This window comes from Heterocephalus glaber, unplaced genomic scaffold, assembly GCF_053883595.1.
Source record: "Heterocephalus glaber isolate CG9 unplaced genomic scaffold, H.glaber_assembly_v1.0 deba00001428, whole genome shotgun sequence".
Classification (NCBI taxonomy): domain Eukaryota; kingdom Metazoa; phylum Chordata; class Mammalia; order Rodentia; family Bathyergidae; genus Heterocephalus; species Heterocephalus glaber.
In genome coordinates this window covers 25,410,989-25,435,060 of record NW_028258293.1, presented here as the reverse complement: position 1 = coordinate 25,435,060, position 24,072 = coordinate 25,410,989, and the positions used below count along the sequence as shown (strand labels likewise).

Here is a 24,072-nt window from a genome sequence, read left to right as displayed (position 1 = left end):
TCCTATGTTGGGATTCCATCATGATCCTCAGCTCCTCCATTGTTTTGTCTGTGTCCTGTCTAGATTTATTAATCATGTCTTTCACTATGGGTACAATCTCTGCTGATATGTGAGAAATTATTTCTGATTTCATTTTATCCAGATTCTCTTTTGTTGCTAGTTTAGGGAGTCCAGGTGGTTGAGTGTCACATTGTTCCATCTCATTTCCCTTTGGGGTTGCCCTAGGTGATCTGGAAGTCTGGTTTTGAGACTTGTTTACTGTCTTCTCATTTCAACAGATGCAGCCTGCTGTGCCTTTGTTGAGGCAACTTTTTGCTCATCCTCAATTCTTAGCAAGCCACAGAGCTGCCTTTTCTCTGCTGCTTACCAGTACACTAATTCCTGGGTTCAGAAAGGTGGCTTTCTGGATCCCTGAGCTGATCTGTTGTCTGGGTGGGCTTCTGGTTGGGTCCTATGCACACTTGGGGTGAAATCTAGGTGTGCCACTGGCTAGGGCCCCTATGTAGCTGTTGTCTGGGAGGGCCTTTGCTTGGGGGCTGTGCACTCTAGGTCCTGTTTTGTGAACAAGCTTTGGCTAGGTTCTCGCACACTTACTGAGGGTATTGGGGTGACCTCTGGCTGTTGCTTGTATGCCTGTGCAGCTCTTTTCCAGGTGGGCCCTTGGCTTGGGCTGTACCCCAGCCTCTGGGGTCAGGGTGGAGCCCTGGCTGGGATATGCTTGCACCATTCTGCTCTGGTCCACACCACTCCTCCCCAACTATTGTGCTCTGGTGTGTCTTTATTGCAGGGATTTTCTTCACTTTTCCAGTGAGCTTTAATTTTCATCAAGGGCCCTGAGAGGCCCTCTTCCTGGTGTTCACTTCTACTGTATTTTCTTAAGCTCAGAATAATGTCCTTTATGACCCCTGCAACTCTGTGGTGTGGAACCAGGTAATGGCTTGGCACAGCTGGGGGATGGGGTGTTCTGGTGCCTGTGCGGCTCACCTCCTCGGCACTCTGAGGGGGTGGTATGGCCTAAATTCATTTGTAATCCTCAAAAACCTTAAAAATATTAATTTTCCACATATTTCAAATAAGTGATCAAAGAAGAAAATGTTTAAGTGGTGTGATAGAAGTTTAAAGTCCCTCAAATGGAATATCTGAGAAATCAAGCTAGGGAGGAAAGTAATTAATGAAAATGACAGGAAAATGGAAAGATAATGTATGCCTTACCTATGTTACACATGTGGAATAACACATACACATAATCCTCCACACATGTTATACTAATATAGTCTTTTAAAAAACTCATAATATTCATTTGAATAATATATATTACTATTTCTAGATCATTTCTGAGGCAATTATGACTTCAAAAATTTAAGATATGAAATAAAATTTTGAGGTAAAAACCAAGAGAGAGAAGAAAATGGGGAGCATTGGAAAATTACATTCATGTTTATTCATTCACTCTTTTACAAAATTCCTATTATCTTTCTTAATGTGCTATGATTATAAAATTTATAGTGGTGTGTTATCAAAGCTTATCTTTTGGCAATAATCTCTCTTTGAATATCAAAAGTAATAAATACTATAGAGTCTAAATATTAGGCATGTAGCCAGAAAATGTTATGAATAAACCATGTGGAAATTAAATACTGAAAAAGAAATAGGGGTAATGGTGAAGTAAAAGTTTTAATTTTTTAGTCATATAAATCTTTATACTCCTATAGATTGTAGTTTTTCTTAGAGATTGTTAAAGGACAATTTTTTAAAACCTAATAGTGGCATATATTATGAATGGCATAGGAAGGTAAGATGAGATAGTAAGGGTTGCCTCATATCTGTTGACAGGAACTTCAGGAATTACAAATGGTCACTTTGAGAGAAGTTATAGGAAATGGATGTTTTAAAGGAATTGTTACTGATCTTGGTTCTTATCTTCCAAATCAAGGATAGCTACAATCTTGTATTTGAAACATTCTGTTCATTTGATGTTAATAGAGGAATATCCTAATATTTTCTCACTGATCTCAGGCAAACTTGATCGTTTCTTCTGCATTCCTACAAATCCTAATACTAATCTGTGTTTTAAGATTATTTCAATTTTTACTCATGTTTACATATCTGGATCTACTTGAAAATGTAGAACACCTTCCAAATGTCTAGACACAATGTTAAAAATGCAACAGTGAAATAGCATATTTAAAATTTGTAACTGTATATGACAGGGAAGAGTTACACTAGAAAAATCATGAGAGAAAAGTATCAACTATTTACATAAAGTTTATAACCAGAAAAAATAACATAGCCTAATGAGTCAAGACAGTTGTTGCTTTGTGGGATAATAGAAGTCAGTATTAGCCGAAATTCTGAGGTGCTTATAATGTCTGCTTATGTATGTATGTACCAGTTAGATAGGTATGATCAGTAGGTTAAACAAAATTAATTGAGCTGTACCTTCATAATGTGCACTTTAGAATTACGAAAATTCATGTTTTACATGTTACAGAAAATATTCTTAATATAGCCAAATTATTCTGAATTTAATTACCATTCTAAAACCACTAGGTTAGCTCAGCATGGTAGCATACACCTGTTATCCCAGCTACTAGGAGCCTGAAGCATAGGATGGCAAATTGAGGTGCAGCCTGAGAAACATAGCCAGATCTCAATTCAAAACAAAGTTACAAAGCTAAAGTAAAGGTGAAGTACACATTAAAAAATCTTACTTTTAGGGAGATGATCTCTTCTCAAAATCATCCCTCATAAAATTACACATATATGATTCCTTCAAATTTTGCAGGATTATACAGTTCATCCTGAATGAATTTTTCTATATTGAGCATCAAATTGTCATTTAAGAAAGACCTGCTTCAGTTTATTCAAGTTGTGGATATTTAAGGAGTTCTTCAGACAGGAATGGTTTTCACAAAGAAAAACATATCAAACACAAAATAACTTACTATTTTACCAAATAATATTTGATATGCAGTATATGTATACTTGTATATATATAAAACACTATATTGTATGTACTGTATATATGCATATACCAAAAGACATCATTTTATATGTATATAAAGCATAAAAACATTTACACTAAACGTTGGAAAAGCTGGAATAAGGTAGAATATTTGTCATGTGATTTCATAGGCAAATCAAAGTATTAGCACCTAAATGCTGTATATGTTTATGTGTACTTTACATAAGCACTATCTATCAATCAATCAAAAAATCTGTCTACCTATTTTGTTGTGTTTGTTCATCAATGATGTTTATATATCTTGAGATTGTTTCTTTTGGCACTTTTAAACTTCATAAAGATAAACAGTCAAATATTTACCTTAAATTTCAATATATGAAATTGAATTATATACTTTAAACATATATGACAAAAGGGAATATATTAATGTATAATCATGTACTGTAACAGCTCTTTATTTTATGAATAGATATATGTAACCTCTTCACAAAACCAGTGTTTTCAAAGTTTATATATTTTAGGGTCTCTGAAAATTTTATGTCATGTTGCAGGAACTTGTTTGTACCACATTAGTACAGTTTGTATCATTTATTTTATAGGTTCCTATTTATAACCTCCATAAGATAATTGCTCCCTTTACTGTTTTATAATTTAAGAGATCTATCTATAAAACACCATGTTTGCAATTCTGAGGCATTCTGTTCTCTGCTATCTCATGTAATCTACATGGGCAGTCTCATTCATAGGTATCTTTATAACAAAGACTTCAACATAAACTTCTTCAGACCTCATTGTGGCAACTAAATTTCAGATTCATATAACCAAATTCCTATTGGGTAGTTTTTTCACTTTTCAATATATACCACAAATTAAATATTTCTTTCTTTTTTTCCCCCGGTACCAAGGAGCAAACGCATGACCTTGCACTTGAGAGGCAGGTACAGTGCCACTGAGCTAAATCCCCGGCCCCAAATTAAATATTTCTAAAGTGGATTTCTCGAACCTATTTTCGCAACATGACAATTCTAAACTTAGTTTTGCTAATGTCTATCTTTGAATGTCATTATCAGTCAGTGATTTATTCAACTGAAAATATAAGGATCATCTTTTTCCTTTTTCAATCTATTTGAACAAAAACATACTGTGCTGATTCAAGCCATCATAATGTCTTTTGTTTGTAAACTTATAAATTGTTTATTTCTGACCCTTTCTATTTTATTTATTAAGTTTATTGGTACATTTTAGGAACACAATACGAAGCCATTCATCATTGGGAATTTCTACTTTTGCAAGATCTATCTTGGTTCTTTATTTCCCCCCATTCCCCTGCCCTCCCTTCAATCCTTCCACCCCTCCTTTTTACAAAGATTTTATTTTCCATTTTCCTTTCCCTCCTTTCCTTTCCCCTACTTTCTATTTTATATTTTTGGGTCACCTTGATGGTGATTAGCTGAAACTGCACATAGCAAAAATGTAGAATACAGGTACCATAGACCTAGTCTATGATAAACTATTTTCAGAGTGTTCCCTTTTTTTATTAGTAAATGTTTGCAGTACATAACGGTCAAACCATCACTATTTCCTGAGACCATCACTGTGAGGTGCTTTCTAACTCCTAAGAGCACAAGCTCCACTTCAGACTGATTCAGGTGAAACCTAGCTTTAAGACTCATTCACTCTGGATTTGAAGGAAAGAAAGAACAAACATTGTTTATTTGCTCTGTGACTTTGCAGAAATATTTTAATTTCTTCACAAGCCAATTTCTTAGTCTAGAAAACAGAAACAACAAAGGCAAGTAACTCAAATCGGTTATTACTTCTATAACATAATTCTTGCAAAACCATTTGATCATATTTCAAAGCTGTCATGTTATTCATCCTTCATTAGCTGTGGAGTAAACTGATTTTTTTTAAAGTTTCACCAACTAGATTCATGCAAAAATCCAAATGCTGGTACTAATATTATGAGGTCTCTACTAGCTATGATCCTATTCACCAAACCTTCAATCTTGGTCTTTCTTCCTCAAAATATATCACTTGCCTCCTACCATCTCTTCCTTTTCCTTTTTTTCCCCTCTGTCTATCTGTGAACTGAGTGAAGGGAAGACTCACCAGTCTGGACACCAGGATGAAATTCTAATCTCTATTCTGTGCCAGTTGACTTCATTTTTATGAGGACACTGCTTTCTGCCTGGGAGAGACATTCATTAGAATATCCCTTAAGGCCTTTTATTTTGAGAATATAAAGTCTCTGTGGATTTTAGTTGTTAATCTGGGCATGAGTCAAGAAGAGACCATGCCTTGAAAGAAAAAGAAGCAGAGGAAAGGGAGTTTTTATTATTACTTGTCAATTCTCTATGAACTTTCAGTTACCTTGCTTTGTAGGAGTATAAAATGGTAGATGGAGCTTGTGTCACCACTACCCTGGACCATCACATTAGAAAATTTCTCCTTTTAACTTCCCTTTCTTTTTTTTCAATTACCCCCTCCATTTTCTACCCTCATCCATTTCTCATTCTTAGTTAAACTCAATGGAATTTATTTACTCTTCTGATTCTTTTTATTGATACTTCATCTGGGATTAAATCTTGAGTTATATCGAGTAGGCAAAAGTTACATAAATCCCCATATATTTACTTATCAGTTTAAGCAACTGGTAGCGTCACATCTTAACTGTTTCAGGAAAATCAAATTATCTTATGGACAACAAAATCTTTAATGTAAGGTATGTCCTTTCATGCACTGTCCTTTCCTCTTCTTTCTTCTCTAGAAATAACTGACCAGTGTGTCCCAAAAGTGAACTAGCAAAAAGGCTCAGTTCATAGCATGGAGAGCTTCATGAGTGTGACCAGTATAATGCTCCAGCCCTGATCTCAAGTGGGGGTCCGCTGGCTGGAGATCAATGCTCTTTGGTTGCTCTCTTGAATTTAAAAATGATTTGTTTTTTGAATTTATGGTCTATAAATGATGTGTGTTAGGGAAGTGGAGCAGGCACTGGGGACTTGGAGCCCAGCTCACACACATTCGTGCCTTTTGTACTCTGCACATGTTCTGGGACAATTTCTTGGACACTTGCTACCCCATGCCAGCCTAGCAATCGTTGCTGCTCTTTGCCTCTGGCCTGTTCCTGTTCCCAATCCTATCTAAAACTGGGTTCAGTGCACATGTGCTCCTGTGTATATCCATGCATTATGGTGTTTCTTGCTTTTATTTTATTCTTTTTCTCATTGTTCTTTTCCCCCCATCAGAGCTCAGTAACCAGCAGTGCTATAGAAACTAAGTGTACTTCAATTCATGTACTGATAAAGAAATTGTGACATTTTAAATAGAATGGAAATCATAAAAAATAAATGAAACTGGATACAATCAGAAAGACAAAAACCACATTTTCTCTCATATGTAGAATTTTGAAGATAAAAGTGATGATATTAAACTAGAAGGAGGGTTCATTCCTCTGTCCCTCTTGTCCCTCCAATCCTGTCCCTCCCATGCTAGGATAATGGGAATTTGCCATCAGGCATAGCAGCATGCCTGTTTTTAAATTAAAAAGTACACAATCATAGAAAGATATTTGTATTAATATGTTTTATCAATATATAATCTGACTAAGCAGGTAACTCCTTTTTTATTTTTAAATTTTTAAAAATATATCTAAGTTTGAGGAAAGAACTCTCACACAAGTTTTACATGAGACTCTGGAGAATTTTAGACAAACCTAGGTGTTTCTTTTCATTGTTGTTGTTTTATTGGATGGTAGAACAGATCTTTGTGTCACCTAGTAGTTATTTTAAGAAACTGAAAGACAGTTTAGGCACAAAAGACATCTTAACATTTTTATTATTCTGATTTTGAGGTTTGAGATTTGGAAAGGCAACATCAACAATGATTAAAAGAGACAAAGTATAAGTTGAAGTCCTCTACAGTAAATATTATAAAACATCATAGAAAGAAACTGAAAACGCTAGACAATGGAAAATCTTTTCACATTCATGGATTGGATGCATAATATTGTTAAAATAGCCACACTACTGTAAGCTATCTAGACATCTAATAAAATTCTCATAAAAATACCAATGATATACTTCATAGAACTAGAAAAAAAGTCCTATAATTCATATGAACAGATGTAAGTCCTCAAACAAAGCAATCCTGAGCAAAAAGAACTATACTTGAGACTCAAAATATACTTTAGAGCCAGTTTAAGAAAAAAGCAACATGGTAGTGGCATAAAAACAGTCACATAAAGCAGTAAATAGAACAGAGAAGCAAGGAATAAGCCCATGCATTTACTTCCCTCAGACGCTCAACAAACAAGCCAAAAACATACCTAGATTCAACAGCCTTCTTCCCAAGTGGTGCAGAGAAAACTGAATATCTACATTTAGAAGATTGAAACTGTCTTTATTTTTCATATTACTGACAATTAACTGAAAATGGATCAAAGACCTAAATGTAACCTGAAACCTTTAATGTATTAGAGGAAAACACTTGAAGAAATCCATATAGGCAATGATTTCTTCAGCAGGACATTAATAACTCAGAAAATAATAGTAAGAAATGATAAATGAGTTTACAAAAATTTAAAAGCTCCTACATAGTCCAGGAAACAATCAAGAGAATAAAAAGAAAGACTACGGAATGGGATAAAATCAGTACCAACTATTCATCTGACAGAGGATTAATAACCAAAACATAAAAAAACTCAACCAATGTAACACTAAAACAAGTAATCCAATAAATAAATGGATAGATGAGCTGCGAAGAAACTTCTTTTAAAAAAATAGACTTTACATATATGAAGAAATACTTAACATATTTAACCATCAGGAAAGTACAAATGAAAACTTCATTGAGATTCTCTCTCATCTCAGAATGGCTATTATCAGGAAAAAATAACAAATGCTGGTGAGGATATGTGAAAAAAGGAATCCTTATATACTGTTGCTGGAATCATACATTATTCATAAAGATACGATGTAAAATGGTATGGTTTCCTCAAAAAACTGAAAATAGAACAAAAATATGATCCAGCTAAAGCACTCCTGAAGAGATTCTCAAAGCATTCAGAGCATAACATCGAGATGCTTGTGTACTCATGATAAGTGTAGCACTAGTCACATTAGTGAAGTTGTAGAATCAGCTCAGATGCACATCAGTGGAGGAATGGAAATGTGTATACATACATATACATATATTCATATATCAGCCAGAAGAGGAACAAAATCATGTCTTTACAGGAAAATGGAATGAACTGGAGATTATCGTTATGTGAAAAAAGTCAGAATCAGAAAGAGACGTGTTATTTATTTTCTCTCATATGTGGAACTTAAAGGGGAAAAAGACAGGAAAGCAGAAGTGGAATTAAGAGGCAATGAGAAAGTTTCCACAGGGAAGGTGGCTAAAAAGTAAAAGAGTAATACAGAAAGGGACTACGGTAATATTCATGAAGAAATGTCACAGTAAGCATGATAATTTATGTATATTATATGTACTAACAATTATTATAAAAATAAATACTAAGGGCAAACAGTTCCTCAGCTCGGCGGCAGGGGCTCCACATAGGCTGCCGCTGCTGCGGCCCCTCCCAGCGGAGCCTTGCATGGGCCGCGCGAGGCCCGCATGCAATTTATGTTGCTTTTTAGTCGTCAGGGAAAGCTTCGACTGCAGGAATGGTATGTCCCATTGTCAGACAAAGAGAAGAAAAAGATCACAAGAGAACTTGTTCAAACCGTGTTGGCAAGGAAACCTAAAATGTGCAGCTTCCTTGAGTGGTGGGAGATCTGAAGATTGTTTACAAAAGATGCTGGTTTGTATTTTTGTTGTGCTATTGAGGATCAGGACAATGAACTAATTACCCTGGAAATAATTCATCGTTACGTGGAATTACTTGACAAGTATTTTGGCAGTGTGTGTGAACTTGATATCATCTTTAAGTTTGGGAAGGCCTTTTTCATTTTGGATGAATTTCTTTTGGGAGGGGAAGTTCAGGAAACATCCAAGAAACATGTCCTAAAAGCAATTGAACAGGCCGATCTCCTGTAGGAGGAAGCTGAAACCCCCCGAAGTGTTCTTGAAGAAATTGGACTGACGTAGCTCCCCTACCTTTTTGCTGACTCCTGTGGCATTTCACACACTGTAGATGGTCACTGCCCTCATGTCCATGTTAGCTAATGGTGTAAGATGATGCCTTGTCAGTATTACTGTTTTGCCAAGCAGCTTCATTCAGGCCTACACAATTTTTTTTAAAGGGAATTTTGCTTAATCAAACGATAAGGGACTTCATATAAATATGAATTAGAAAGATACCTCTTTGGATATTTTAAAAGGTTATAGGTCAGTTTCTCAATGATTATGTGCACATATGAGAATGACACATCTGTATACATGTATATCAAACAATTTGACAATATACATTTATTATTTACTGTATTTGACAAAGGAAACTTAAATTATAATGTGAAACTTGGTTTTATGAAACCAAAGACTAGTGCAGCATTTTATTATGTATAATACAAATAAAAGGAATTAACATGTCACATGGAATGGAAATTTAATGGTGAAACTTTAACCAAAAAGAACAACAACAAACTATACCAAAGACCCCTATTGGACTCTACATACTTTAAAATAAAGGGAATAGAGACTATTTTAGATGAGTAAATAGGATTGATGCTGTTTTACACTGAAAGTATGTCCCAAACATTCTGAGTGAATGGGAGAAGGTACAAAGACTGCTTCATGTTAGTGAGCACACAATTTTTAAGGCCAAAGCACATTTGACTCCTGACATGAATTTTTTTGTGGTCCTAATCAGTTATTTGGTTGGATTGTTTTTGATGCCCCCAAATAAAGTGTGGATGTAAAATGACCACAGATTTTCCATAACAGTATCTTACAGAAATATCTTGCTTTCTTCAGTGTTGCATAAAGCTATTGTTCAAAGCATGAATATTCTTTCTGGAGTGCTTGCTAAAGCCACATTTATTTTGCTTCCTATTGCTTCCTTCCAATTAGACGTGCTGCAAACTTCACAGTAGATTCCTTTCCTTCCATGGCACTGCCGAGTTATCAGAAGTCTTCTAAAAATTAAAAAAAAAAAAATTAAAAAGACACATTTCATATGACAAAATGAACATGAATGAAGTAAAATAGCATTAGTTGGCCCTATATTTTTAAAAGTTATATAACTGTTCAGCATCCCTTTTATATATTGTTATACATATCTAAACATTGTGTTTATGGTTTATACTTTCACTTGTATATAGTGGGCTGGATTAAGCTTTGTTGTGACTGTGACCAACATTCAGGCCACTGTCTTATCACACCGCCAATTAGTTGTAATAAATGTTCAACTTACAAACACACACACACACACACACACACAAAATACTAAGGAAAAACAGTTAGAGGTATATTATTTTGTAAATTCCTGTTTTACTCTAAATCTGATCTCCAAATATATTCAAAATCAGATTTTTCTATAATGACAGTATCAGGTATTCATGCTAATTGATACATTTAAACAAAATACAGGGCAGTTATACTAAATATATTCAAATGATTATTTTTGAGCAGAATAATGATTCTCCTTTTAAACTAATAGCAGTGTTTATTGGGAAAAATTTCTGAAACGCATAGATAACCTACAGTTACATTTTTTTAAATGTTCAATTTTTTTTCTTTTTTGGTACCTGGGATCAAACTCTGGACCTTGAGCTTGTGAGGCAGGCTGTGGAACCACTGAGATAAATTCCCGCCCCTAAATGTTCAATTTTTTTTGGAAAAGTTACTTTTCATAAAAGCTTAAAACAGCTCATCATTAAAATAAAACCTTACTGAAGAATACATAATATTCTTGTAAAATACATGATATAATGATTTTTTTCGGTTATTACTCACTAACAACAATGATTTATTTTAGAGCCTTTGAAAAAGAGAAAAACTTAAGGAATCTGTCTCGTATTCTCTTGGTCCTTGCCCCATAAATAATGGGATTCACCATGGGTGGGACAAGAAGATAGATATTGGCCACAAATATGTGGACATGGGGAGCCACTCGGTGTCCGAACCTATGTGTGAGAAAAGAGAAGAAGGCTGGAGTGTAGAACACTAAGATGACACAGACATGGGAGACACAGGTCCCCAAAGTCTTGAGTCTGGCATCCTTGGATGGGAGGTGGAAGACAGTGTGGAGGATGAGGACATAAGAACAAAGGATCAGGATGAAGTCCACCCCCCCAGTGAGGAAGGCGACAATGAGGCTGTAGGCTCTGCGGATTCTTGTCTCAGCACAGGCCAGCTTGATGAGGGCCATGAACTCGCAGTAGGTGTGGGGAATTATGTTGGTTCTGCAGTAGGGCAGCCAGCGCAGCAGGAAAGGGTGAGGACTGAGAAGTGCGGTGCCCCTGAGTACAACAGCAAGTCCCATTCCTCCAACTACAGGGTGTGTCAGAATAGCCGAGTGTCTCAGTGGATTACAAATAGCTACATAACGGTCAAAAGCCATGGCCAGGAGGAAGCCAGACTCCATGGTAGAGCAAGAGTGAATCAGGAACACTTGAGTGAGGCAGGCTTCCAAGCGAATCTCTCCATCATGAAACCAGAAGAGGCTGAGAAGTTTGGGAACAGCTGTAGTGCACACAACAAGGTCAGCCAAGGCCAGCATGCAGAGGAAGAGATACATTGGCTCATGGAGGCTGGGGTCTGTCTTGATGATAAACACTAGTGAACAGTTTCCCAGTAGGTCTAAGAAGTAGAACAAACAAAATGGGATGGAGATCCAGATGTGGGCAGCCTCCAACCCAGGAATGCCAATTAGAGTAAAGGTTGATATATGGACATCGGTTTTATTGTAGGCTGACATCACAAAGGTCAAGTGTTTCAGCTTCCTCTTCCTGTATGTTTCCTCTAAAGAAAACAGAGTAATAGTTTTTAAGTTTTTAACTCTTCAAAATGAAATCCAAAATGCAAAGAACTGTGGGTCATAGAGCAAATACAATAAATATAAACATTTAGATAGAAATTGTCTAATCATTTGATAGTCAGGTATTAAAACAAGGTTACTCTGCCTTAATAGTGACAGCATGGCTGTGAGCCTCGAAAGCACAAAGTCCTGAGTTTGAACCCCAGTACCAAGAAAAGAAGAAAAACAAGTGACAGCATGTAAAAACACAGATGACGCCTGAACTGAGAGTTAAAAAAAACAATTTGCTCTTATTAAGATGCATTGAACTCTATGAATCTCCTTAACCCTGCACGGGAAGCTTTAATAGATTTTCACAATATATTAACATTGACACGTTTTATTGGTTCATGAATTTTTAATGTGCAATATAGCTAATATATAGATGTTAAATGAGGTTAGGATTTACATACCCAAATCCAGAGAAAAGTTTTTTTAAAAATGTATTATCTTTCATTGAGAAGAATGTGATACTCATCAAAAATTAAAGAATGAGGTTTTGAATAGAGAATTTATTTTTTTTTAGATTTTAGCCACAATATTTCAGATATATCATGTAACAGTGTGGCTTTGAGATATAAAATCTAACATGGAGAAGTTCTCAATGTTTGTGGAATCAGATGGTTGATTCACATCTTCATGAGACATATTTAAGGATGATAACAAGAATGAGGTAAGGACAGTGTGTTAGGAAATAAATCAATGTACTATTAATGACTCTCCAATGGCCCCAGAATTTGTTTTTACTCCTAATCTGATGGAGCCCTTATCCCGACAATCTCATTATAACTCATCATATAAGCTTTATCACTTCCTTTTGTTATTCCAATTAGTAGAAACCCTGGATTTTTTTAAGCACTGGCTTTTTATTGACTTCACTATAAAGCATTCTATTCATTCAAGTTCAGATCATAATTTTCTCTTTGTTCTTCATTCATTTATATTGTCTCATCCCCATCCTCCTCCCCATATTGCAATTTACTCGTTACACTTGCTCTCTTTTAAGATTATCACAACAGCATTTTGACTGTCATACAGGTTCCCTAGTAGTTTCATTTTCTTTATCTTTTTTTCTCTTTCAATATAGAATTGACACTGTTCCTGAGGCTCTTTAGTGTTATAGATATATTCATAGATTATACTGTTTTGTGATCATGAAAAATAAGGCTCAAGTCAGTGTCCAATGAAGTGAGAACTGAATGATGTATAGTACACTGGACGTCAATACTCAGTTGTAATTATTTAATACATTATAACCTCTTCATCTGTCTTTGATGTTTCACTTTCAAAAGTTCTGCTTAGTTTCAATGTTTGAATTTTAGAGTCCCAGTGAATGGATATTCTCTTTTGGGCACGAAAATAGCTTAAATGCCAATAGCTCATTCATCAAGGTAGCTTCGGAAAGTCTGGGGAATGTTATTTCTGAATCATGACACTTATTGGACAGGATAAGAATTTAGGGAAACTAGATTACTAGAAAGTTATGTGATAAGATAATAGTTAACATTTCTAAATTTGTCAGTCACTGAAAATGAATCGGTTGATTTTCTAAGAACATTTCATGTATTAACACATACAAATTTTATCCTCACTTTTGATTGAAGAGTGTTTAATAACCTGCATAAAGTTGGTACTGTTAGACTTAGTTTTTAGTGCAGATGCTGACTAAACATCCCTTATATTTAATTATAGTGATGAATTACCCTAATTATGTGGTGATCTATGTGGGTGACCATAGAAAGGATGTTTTGTATACAACTGAAAAAAATGCTTTCTCCATTAATTTGATTATTAATAATGTGTGAAAGCTCCATTTTTATATTCCTTAAAGAAGTTACTCTAAATCTAAGCCTTTTCCCCCCTAACTAGCCATTCTCCAAAACATCTGAGAAGGAAATTTAACATAACTAGACTCTGTCAGTCTTATACTGCTCTGTAATCAAGTCTATGTTGATACTCTTTGAGCTCCTGCCTTTTACATACTTTCCCCTTTTTGCCCTAAAATAAATCTTTTTAACATTTAAATATATTGTGGTTCTTTTAACATTCTCATGTTTCTCATACACTTTACCCATCTCTCTTTCTGTTTACTTTTTTTCTCTAAACAAATATGAATATATTTTCCCAGTACAAAGTAAATGGAGAGATTATACAGAAAAAAATTAAGAGTACAGTGAGTGCTAATATCCAATCATTAAAGTATTGTATTACTGACAATATGGAAGTTTAAAATAAGATGAATAAGATACTAATCATAGAGTCTATTTTTGGCCAACAGAAATTCAAGACTGATGTAAGAGATGGATTAAAGAGGAACTTTTAAGAACAATTGGTGGTAGTTTATTGAAAAGAAAGTTTGTGTTATTATCTGTTTCTTTTTGGTAGGAATAGTTTTGGTTTATGTATTGTACTGAGCAACTACTTTGAAGAAAATGATAGATAGCATAGTAAGTATTTTTATTCTCATATTATTTGATTATAAAAATCAGTTTTACTTTTCACAAAATAAGAAGAAAAAACTTATAGGACAGTTAATTGACGCAACTTTTAAGGTAAAATTATATAGTAAACATTACAACTAAAATATTATTTTTAAATGAATTATTTAATTACTTCTCATCCCTAGAAAAAGTTTCACATATAAACTTGGGAATAAGTACAGTGATTCTTACTGTGAAACACTAATGGAATAAAAATTGAATCATTCAAAAATCTAATAGTAAAATAACAGTAAATTTTAAAATTACTAGCATGTGTATGATTGTATTCTCAACATATTTAAAAGGAATATAGTATATTTCTATGAACTGATACAAAAATATGTATACAAAAATGAAACATATGGACATATAGAATGTAAGTACAATTATACTGATAATTATATAACATAAGAAGACCTAAAGAGTTCCTCATCCAAGTCAGGAGAGGGTGGATGGAAAGGAGTACAGAAAGCATATGATTGAACTTCATCACTACGGCTTGAGTTTTTCCTTAACATTGACAATCTAGGGCTGGGGATTTAGTTCAGTGGTTCTGACACCTGCCTCACAAGCCCAAGGTCCCGAGTTTGATCCCTGGCACCTCCCCCCCCCCCCAAAAGGAGAAACATTGACAATCTATTTGTATTTATGAATTCCCTGTAGTATTTTAGGTGAGTACATAATGCAGAGTTGAATCTGTATGTATCAGAAAACCCCAAGAAATTACAAACAAGTCATGGCCTCCCATGTCTAATATAGTATGTATTAAGGAATTTTTCTGATCATTTGAAATACATCTCTCCACATCTCTTTCCCTGGAGAACTGGTCACTTTCTCAATCTGTGAGAGCTGTGACCCTGTGTCTTTGTTCATCGTGGTATTTTTACCACATATCAATCTTTAAAAACCTTTTACTGATATTGAACCTCTACTCATCCATCAAATTTTATACCATTATTTTGCTAATTACATTGAACCATCATTGACAGACTCTTTGGTGTCTACATTATCTGTACTTACCTTTTGTCACTCTGTCATTTTGTATTTTATACTTTTTCATATCTTTCTTCTTTATTCTACTGCAGATTCATCCTGCATAGAAATGATGTATTTTCATATGTTTCCTTGTGGTTCCAATGAAAGAGAGAGGAAAAAAGTAAAAGACAAGGAGAAGGAACATTATTATTTTTCTGGTACATAATTTTAATATAAACTGCAGTAACAGTTTCATGATTATGGTGTTAAATTTTAGCCATATTCAACAATTAGTGTCCAACAAAATTGAATTCTAGTCTATTCATTTCTTGTCTGTGTACATAATAGAGAAAATGAAATCAAAATAATAATTTTATGTAAGTTTTTGGAGAAAGAAACAAATGGTTTATAATGCCTTCTCAATGACTCCAGTATTTGTTATCTCTCTATTTAAAATTAAATACTAGAAGCCAACAAGAATTGAGCTTCTATATTTTGTTAGTTACATTTCTGGCATTAACCCATTTTGTCCTTAAGGGAGTTTTGGGGTAGGTGATTGCGTTCATGACACAGATAAGAAAACAAGCTAAGACTATTCAATTAGTCTCCCCAAAGCCATTCTACTATGAATTTGTGGAAATGGGATTTGAACCCAAATAATATGAAGTTGTAATAATTACATGGAATTTTAAAACACTAGTACACCCTAAATTCTTAAATATAAAATGACATTACACAATTTTGGACTGCTCTGAGCAGGATGAAATATTACTCAAATAACGTAGCTTTCTAAGGTTTTCTCAGTACATACATGAGTTCATCTGTTTCACTCTCATCCTTTCCTTCATCTGTCTGCCTCAGTATTCTGATGTATGGAGAAAAACCCATGTATAGATTTACTCCTAAGGAAAAGTGCTGCCCAATCTTATTCTATAATAGTAGAGATGCCATTGTTTGGAAGATACAACCAGTTTGTTCAGGAGCCACAAATGCAAACATGATCAGTTGTCCCAAGAAATCTCCCACAAGCCTGTTTTGCGGATCCTTCCCTCTCTAAGTAGAGCCATGAAACCTTGCATCTGACTGCTGACCAGCCAGCAGTGAGACACAGTGAGAGTCACTGTGTACTGCCTTTCCTCACCAGGGATTCTGCATGGATCAAAATGAAGGAAGTCTTCCCTTCTCTCATTACTTATAGCTTTTCCAAATGAGCTCAGTCAAAGACAGCTTCTAGGTGCTCCAGGATCCCGTGGGAAGGAATCACACTAGCTTCCCTGTGGTGTAAGGAATAGAAACCCCAGGGAGTTAAGATTTTACTTCAGAACACAATTTCTATAATATTAAAACTCGACATTTTTAATAAAAGGAAAATATGGGAGATAAGAGGGGGGTGAGTGTGCTTCACCTGTCTCTGGAGCCTGCCTTTCAGCAGAATTACTGTGTCTCACAGTTGTTGTTCCTTAAAATTATGTTTCACATAATGTCTTTTTATTTTTAATATAAAAATATATGAAAGCAGTAACATCTTTCATATTACATTGTTTTTAGGGTTAATTGTATATCTTGTATTTATATAATTTTGAATATTTATGTCATATTAGACACTACATTTTATATAATAATCTTAAATTTATGTTATATATCCCTATTCCTTTCATAGTTTATCAGAATAAAATTCATAAAAATATTTAGTTATAATAACAGTGGAATTTTGCTGAGAATTTTATTATATCTAAACATTAATATAGAAAAACACACAGTTAAGGGCCAGGGATTGAGCTCAGTGGCACCCCGCCTGCCTCACAAGCCCAAGGCTCTGAGTTCGATCCTCGGTACCAAAAAAAAAAAAAAAAGAAAAGAAAAACACTCACTGAATTGTTAAATCTTTTTAGCTAGATTTGATTATTGTTTGCTTTTGAATGTATTTCAGCTACCTTTTAGATCTTTAAACAATTTTTTGAAACACTTTTGTGTCAATCACATGAATTATTTTAATTATAAACCTTCAAAATTTAAAATTATACATAAATTCTTCATTCAAATTATGCATAATTATATATCTCAAATATGTATTTATATAAACCAAACATATATGATTGATTCTCACGATTTCAGATGGCAAGTTTGTCTAACTTTTAAAATGTACTTGCAGCTCCAAATCAATATTCACACTCATTCAACGTCATTTGCCACATGTAAAAAGTTGCCAAAAATTTGAACTTCCTGACTTTGATGTTCCCAGATGAGGTCAAATAAGATAATGTTCTGAGCTGTTGTTTCAGCTCTGAGAGACAAGTGTCCTTTTTGCTGTCTATACAGTGTTATGCCTCTCTTTCTCTGTCTCACTCTCTTTCATAAGGATCTCCTTATTAATAGTGGCTCACAAGTTTAGTGCTGAGGTGCTGTGAAATGTCTAAAGTGACCAAAGATTATTGTATGCCTTATGGGAAAAGTGACTGTTAGATAAGCTTCAGCAGTCGGGAGTGAGGGTTATGAACTCAGTGTCAATGAATAAATACAGCACCCCTCTCCCCCGTCAAAAAAGAAGAAAAGCTTTGGATATTCATATCGGAGAGCTTGTCTGGAAAAATGCTGAAGTAGCATCTGTAATGTGCAATACAGTTACAGAAAATATGTGTTCATTAAAACTCATGGGAGAATATTGTTTTATATTGGGTTCTTGCTTTAGGAGCCACTAGACTAGAACAAGCCAGGATTGATTCACTTGGGCAAAGTGGCACGTAATGAAGTCAAACAGTCAGGAAAATCCTCCAACGGACAGTTTCTCCTAAAAATAGGAGATTTACATCAACCAATCAGAAAGAGACAGGTCAACCTCAGAAAGCAAGAGAAAGAAAGCCTCTTTGATTTTAACTTGTCAAGAAAAGTACCTTGGAATTAATCAATTTTTGTATTATTTGGTATCCTTGCTCCTGCTCAATATATTCTACAAAAACTATTTGTTCTGTCCTCTCTAATGTAGAATCCTGTATTTTCAGACAGGATTATCCTTGATTCATGCATCACCAATAAAAACTGATTAGATCCTTAAACTAAATTTGTTGACAAAAGATATTTTACTGATGAAAAATGTCTAAACAGGTGTATTCATGAGATGTCAGACAGTAAAATCCAGTGTAAAGTCCAGTGTAGAGCATTTGGATGAGGCTGAGAGCCAAAGAAATTTACATTCATGTTCAGCAGAGTCAGGAAAATGTCCAATTCTCTAGCTTGCATTTCTGAAAGTCATGACAAATGTCATACCTGCAACTAAGGCAGGTTTTACATATTAGTAGAAATTTTTAACACTACTTTTAAAAGCAACTTTCAATGTTATTAAGTATCGTTGCCATTATGGAACATAGAATTTTTCAACTTATTCCTCTGCTTAGCTAAAATTTTGTGTTCCTAATCATTTTTTCTCCAGGCCCCAGGCCTCTGATCTCTTAAGTTAAACAATCGTATTTTTTAAAATTGCACATGTAAGATCATGCCGTATTTGTCTTTCTGTGCTGAGATTATTTATCTTAATATCACTTAGGTATATCCATGTTGTTACAAATGACAAAATTTATTACTTTATAAGAATGACAGTGCTCCATGTACATATGTGTCACATTTCCTTTGTGTCTTCTTTCTCCCAGAAGAGAATGCTGGGGCTGAGTGATTTCTCTTGTCAGTGAGCAGAATGATCTGTCTTGTGTCACATGGGCAAGTGGAGCTTTTCTTTTTATCATTTTCACTGTTGCCTTCTCTCATTCTTGCTCCACTAGGTTGCTGAAACCTCTCATTTGAATAGCAGAGCTGTTACAAAATTATTTTCCATGAATGATTATTAAATCAGTGTTTGTGAGGGGAATGGAGGCTGAGTCCTCCTGTCTTGCCATCTTGCTGACCTACGTGCCCTTTTGTTTGATTAGCAATGTGGGCTCCTTAATTTTGCTCTCTTCCTGAGTCAAGACCACATTAGAAAGTAGACTCCTTAGAGACTTTGTGAGCTTTACAAAATCACCTCTAGGGGATTTTCTGTTGCAAGTGCCTCTTAGGCAATGAGAAGCATCCTCATAAATAGTGGACAAGGTGGGTTGAGAAAAAACAGAGACAGGATTCTATCCTGGGCTCAATCTGGTGAGACTTTCTTCTCTCTCTTTGCACAGGTGCTGCCATAGAACCTAGGGATGGATAAAGGGATAGAGGCATAGCAGGAGAGAAGAGGAGACCGAAAACTTTGGGGGAAAGAAGTCTAAGGATGAAGCTTAGATAATGAATAAGAATTATGGCTAGGAGTTGTCATGAAACTACTAAAACCATTTGGATTATAGCCTGAATCTATCTAATGCAAATTTTACAAAAATCAATCTGCTGATATCTAAAAATAATGCACAACATGGTATCTTTGGAATATGGTTTAAAGTATCTTAAAATAATTATCTGTTGAAATCTAATGACATTTGTAGGATTATTTATCTTTACCATCTCCTTATAGATGAAAATGAGGCAGAAAATTGTTAAGATAGCTGTGGAATGTGACACAGCCAACAATGCTTATTTACTTTCTTTTGATCACAATCATTATGCAGATATTAGACTGACCACAGAACTCATCCTTCTGTATATTGCAGGACATTGGGTTGCAATCAATCAAATTAAAAAAAAAATGGTTTGAACAAGTCTTGTCGTGAGAGAGACAAATGTATTGATTTTAAAAATTAGAATCAATTGAATTTTTAAAAATTTGTGGCTAGGAGGGCCGGGGATTTGGCTCAGTGGTTTTGGCGCCTGCCTCACAAGCACAAGGACCCAAGTTCAATCCCCAGTACCAATCAATCAATCAATCAATCAATGAATAAAATCCAGGACTGTTGGAGTGGGGCTAAAGAACATATGGCTCCATTTAACAATATTTTTAGAAAATTGTGGCTAGGGAAGGGAGATGCTGTTAGAATTTTTAATATAGTCAGTCACTGAATGGTATTGATGTAATATTGACAACTATACAATTTCATTGTTTTGTATATGTCATTCAATTATTTCTACACAGGGTTCAAATCACTGTATACTTAACCAACTACTCACACGCTGCCTCACTGTAGGATAAACTGATATGAATTAAGTTATATAATTTTTCCATTATTTTAGTTATAATTTAAAATATAATACTATCTCTACTTTTTATAAAAAATGAAATATAGGATTTTTTTCCTTTAATTTTCAGTGCCCATATATATTATATATATGGTATATATATATTAGTATGTATATATATTAGTATATATTAGTATGTATATATTAATTAAAATAAATTTAAAATTGTCAGCCCAGTAGCTATTAGCTAAAACAATTTTCTGTTTTGCTAGACTTTGTATCCTGGATGAGCTCAAAAAGAAAAAATATTTTTATTGCTTTCTCAGTCTATTTGACTACATTCCTGTTTTTCGTAGATGTCGTTTAGAAATACAGAATGTTGAATGCATAATCTGCCATTGTCACTTACATTGATAAATCATACAAAAAGTATTTCCATGACTGAAAGTATCCTACTTTCTCTCCTAGGTTACCTTTAAAACACCTTTTTCATTACTCTTATAAGGATAAGATATTGTAGAAGAAAAAAATCTGTTCTGAAGAGCACTCCATAGTGTGTCTCCTCCAAATATCATCTCTTGTTGTTTGCTTTCTTTCTTTCTTTTTAAATGTTTGCCATTTCCTCTTAAGAGTTCCCCATTTCCTTACCTATAGTGAACTGCTCTGTCCGCTACCCGTGTACCCTGGAGCCCCTTTTTTTGCCTTGTCCCTCCTTCATGTCAATATCTAGATAATAGCCTGACTGTTTTCCTGAAATTGTAGTCATAGGTACTATTGATCCTCTAGGGATAAAAATGATCAAAAGAGTCTTTTTACTATGAAATAGTTATAGAGTATAAAAGATTGAATCCTTTGAAAATACACCCATTCCAATGTCATAAATAAAGTACATGAGAATATTTAAAAACATGTAGCTTTAGGTTACTTTGAAATTATAAAATTTCTTTGCTTCTAATAACTTGAAATGGAGAATAGATTGTCTTTGTATTTAGTGTGTGTTTTTTTCAATTTATTTACTTTGTTTCTTAGCCTTTGAAAGACATGATTGTTTTGGATTTAAAATACACAGTGAAATATCTAATTTAGATAGATGTGATTTTAGGAGGCTATATCTGTGAATATATGTGTATGGTATGTGTTTATTTATGCCATGGATAGGTATGATTTTTATTTTCCTTATTGCTACTCTTTTCCTAGCATTCACTATTTTCCCGTGTACTTTCCCCTTGCATTGTAAACATATGTACTTCAACCATTTGATGAGTCTTTGAAGTCCTTGGGTACATTCCTTTATAAAATATATTCAAAATGTTTTCCTGCAGGTGTTTATAGAGATTACCTATGATATTGCACTTGCTCTGACCTTGAATTTCACACAGAGCAGGCAATACCTCAGTAAATGTTGCTTCATTTTTTTATAATAATAATAAATTAATATTAACAAATGGGTCACTTTTCATCATTTAAATGACTTTTAATATTGTAGATTACATTTTTAAAAATTATCTTCATTAATAACTTAATGCCCTACTTGTACATTACATTAGTGTTACCATCTAGCTAAGTGGAATAGATAGAAATGATTCCCTGGATGGCCTGGCAAATCCCTCTGTCAACCAAAGTGAAAATAAATAGTGCTGGTGGTGATGAGTATATAACCAGTGCAGTAGCTATTGGTATCTGCACAATACCAAATATAAAACTATTGCAAATTAATAGCAAAGAAAGAACCTAACAAAGATGAATAAATAACAAAGATTAATAATATATCAAAGATGAACAATGTACAGCTTTGTATGTGTGTGTATGTTATGGTACTGGGGATAGAACACAGGATCGTCACACTTGTCTACAGCTCCATCCATGTATGTATGTATGTATGTTTTATTTTGAGATAGGGTTTTGCTAAGTTGTTAAATTGCCCAGGCTGGGCTCTATCTAGTTTGCAATCCTCAGTTTCCCATTGTGCTTGGAATATGAGTGTGCGTCACCATGGCTCCCTTATGTACTTCTTAATTTTTTTTTCTGTTACTGGGGTTCGAACTCAGGACCTTGCAGTTGTGAGGCAGTTGCAGTGCCACTGAGCTAAATCCCGAGTCCTGTACTTTTAATCTTTAAAAATTTCACAGCATAACTTCCTCCAGAGCCTTCTCATTCAGAATGTGGTTTTCCACAGTGTTCTTTATATGTTGTATTTCTGATTGTGTGGATAAATTCAAGAAAAGATATGCACAGTGGAATAACAGTCTTTTTTTTCTTTAAGATTCCAACTCTACTGACTTTTACAGGTTGATGAATACACATTTGTAAGAACATGAGCTCAGTTGTTATCAAGCAGGATGCTCTCTCCCAATGATACCCAGTTTCACCCCTCCTCTTTCTTGTTGCTGGGGATTCCAGGACTTGAAACTCTTCACCTCTGGATCGGTTTTCCCTTTTGTGCTGTGTACATGATTGCACTTGTAGGGAACTTTACTATCCTGTCTGTGATCAGGGCTGACAGCAGCTTACATCAACCCATGTTCTACTTTCTGGCCATGTTAGCTACAATTGACTTGGGCCTCTCAACAGCTACCATCCCAAAGATGCTTGGAATCTTCTGGTTTAGCTTCAGAGAGATAATTTTTGATGCCTGTCTCACGCAGATGTTTTTCATCCACAACTTCACTGGCATGGAGTCGGCAGTCCTCTTGGCGATGGCTTATGACCGCTATGTGGCCATCTGCAACCCACTCCGCTATAGCACCATTCTCACCAACAAGGTTGTAACTGTACTTGGTTTTGGTGTGTTAGTGAGGTCATTTGCTTCTGTTATCCCATTCGTATTTCTCATACTACGACTGCCCTTCTGTGGGAATCATGTCATTCCCCACACATACTGTGAGCACATGGGCCTTGCTCGTTTGTCTTGTGCCAGTATCAAGATCAATATCATTTATGGCTTGGGTGCTATTTCAATTCTGGTTTTTGACATTATAGCAATTGCCCTGTCTTATGTTCAGATACTCTGTGCTGTTTTCCGTCTCCCATCTCGGGATGCCCGACTCAAGTCCCTCAGCACATGTGGGTCTCATGTGTGTGTCATCCTTGCCTTCTACACACCTGCTCTCTTTTCCTTCATGACTCATCGCTTTGGCAGAAATGTCCCCCGCTGTATCCATATACTCCTGGCCAATCTGTATGTAGTAGTCCCACCAATGCTCAATCCTGTCATATATGGGGTAAAAACCAAGCAGATCTATGATCGTGTGAAGAAAATATTATTACATAAGTAATTCAAAAGCAATAGCATCTAGTACATATTAAATTGACCTTTTTAGTAGAGAAACACCTTATGATACTATATACACTTAAATAAATTTGACAGCAATGTTTATTTCTGTTTTCTTTTTTAAGTGCATTATTGAATACAGCAAGTGATAGCCTAAACTTTGGTATCCAATACTTGTGGCAATAGTAGTCCATTGGCATCCTTGTATGTTATTTTTGATGGCTGATTGTAAATTTAAAAGAAGATGGAGAAAATCGGCTATATTTTGTACAAATCCAACCAATTATCATTCTAATGGGTGTTTCCATATTACTCTCTTTTAATCACCAAGTCA

General features: G+C 34.8%; 2 protein-coding genes and 1 pseudogene across 2 annotated transcripts; 2 read left to right on the top strand and 1 right to left on the bottom strand.

Annotated features, from left to right (window-relative positions):
• The first annotated feature begins 8,584 nt into the window (after positions 1–8,584).
• Positions 8,585–9,058, top strand: LOC101715425 (AP-1 complex subunit sigma-2 pseudogene; annotated as a pseudogene).
• Positions 9,059–10,877: 1,819 nt separating this feature from the next.
• Positions 10,878–11,828, bottom strand: LOC101704776 (olfactory receptor 52D1-like). The gene has a single exon (XM_013064931.3). The coding sequence runs from the start codon at positions 11,826–11,828 to the stop codon at positions 10,878–10,880; it is 951 nt and encodes a 316-aa protein (XP_012920385.1).
• Positions 11,829–22,806: 10,978 nt separating this feature from the next.
• LOC101705120 (olfactory receptor 52E2-like) lies at positions 22,807–23,742 on the top strand. Its single transcript, XM_013064952.3, has one exon. It carries the CDS (start codon positions 22,807–22,809, stop codon positions 23,740–23,742), a length of 936 nt encoding a protein of 311 aa, XP_012920406.2.
• Positions 23,743–24,072: the final 330 nt, after the last annotated feature.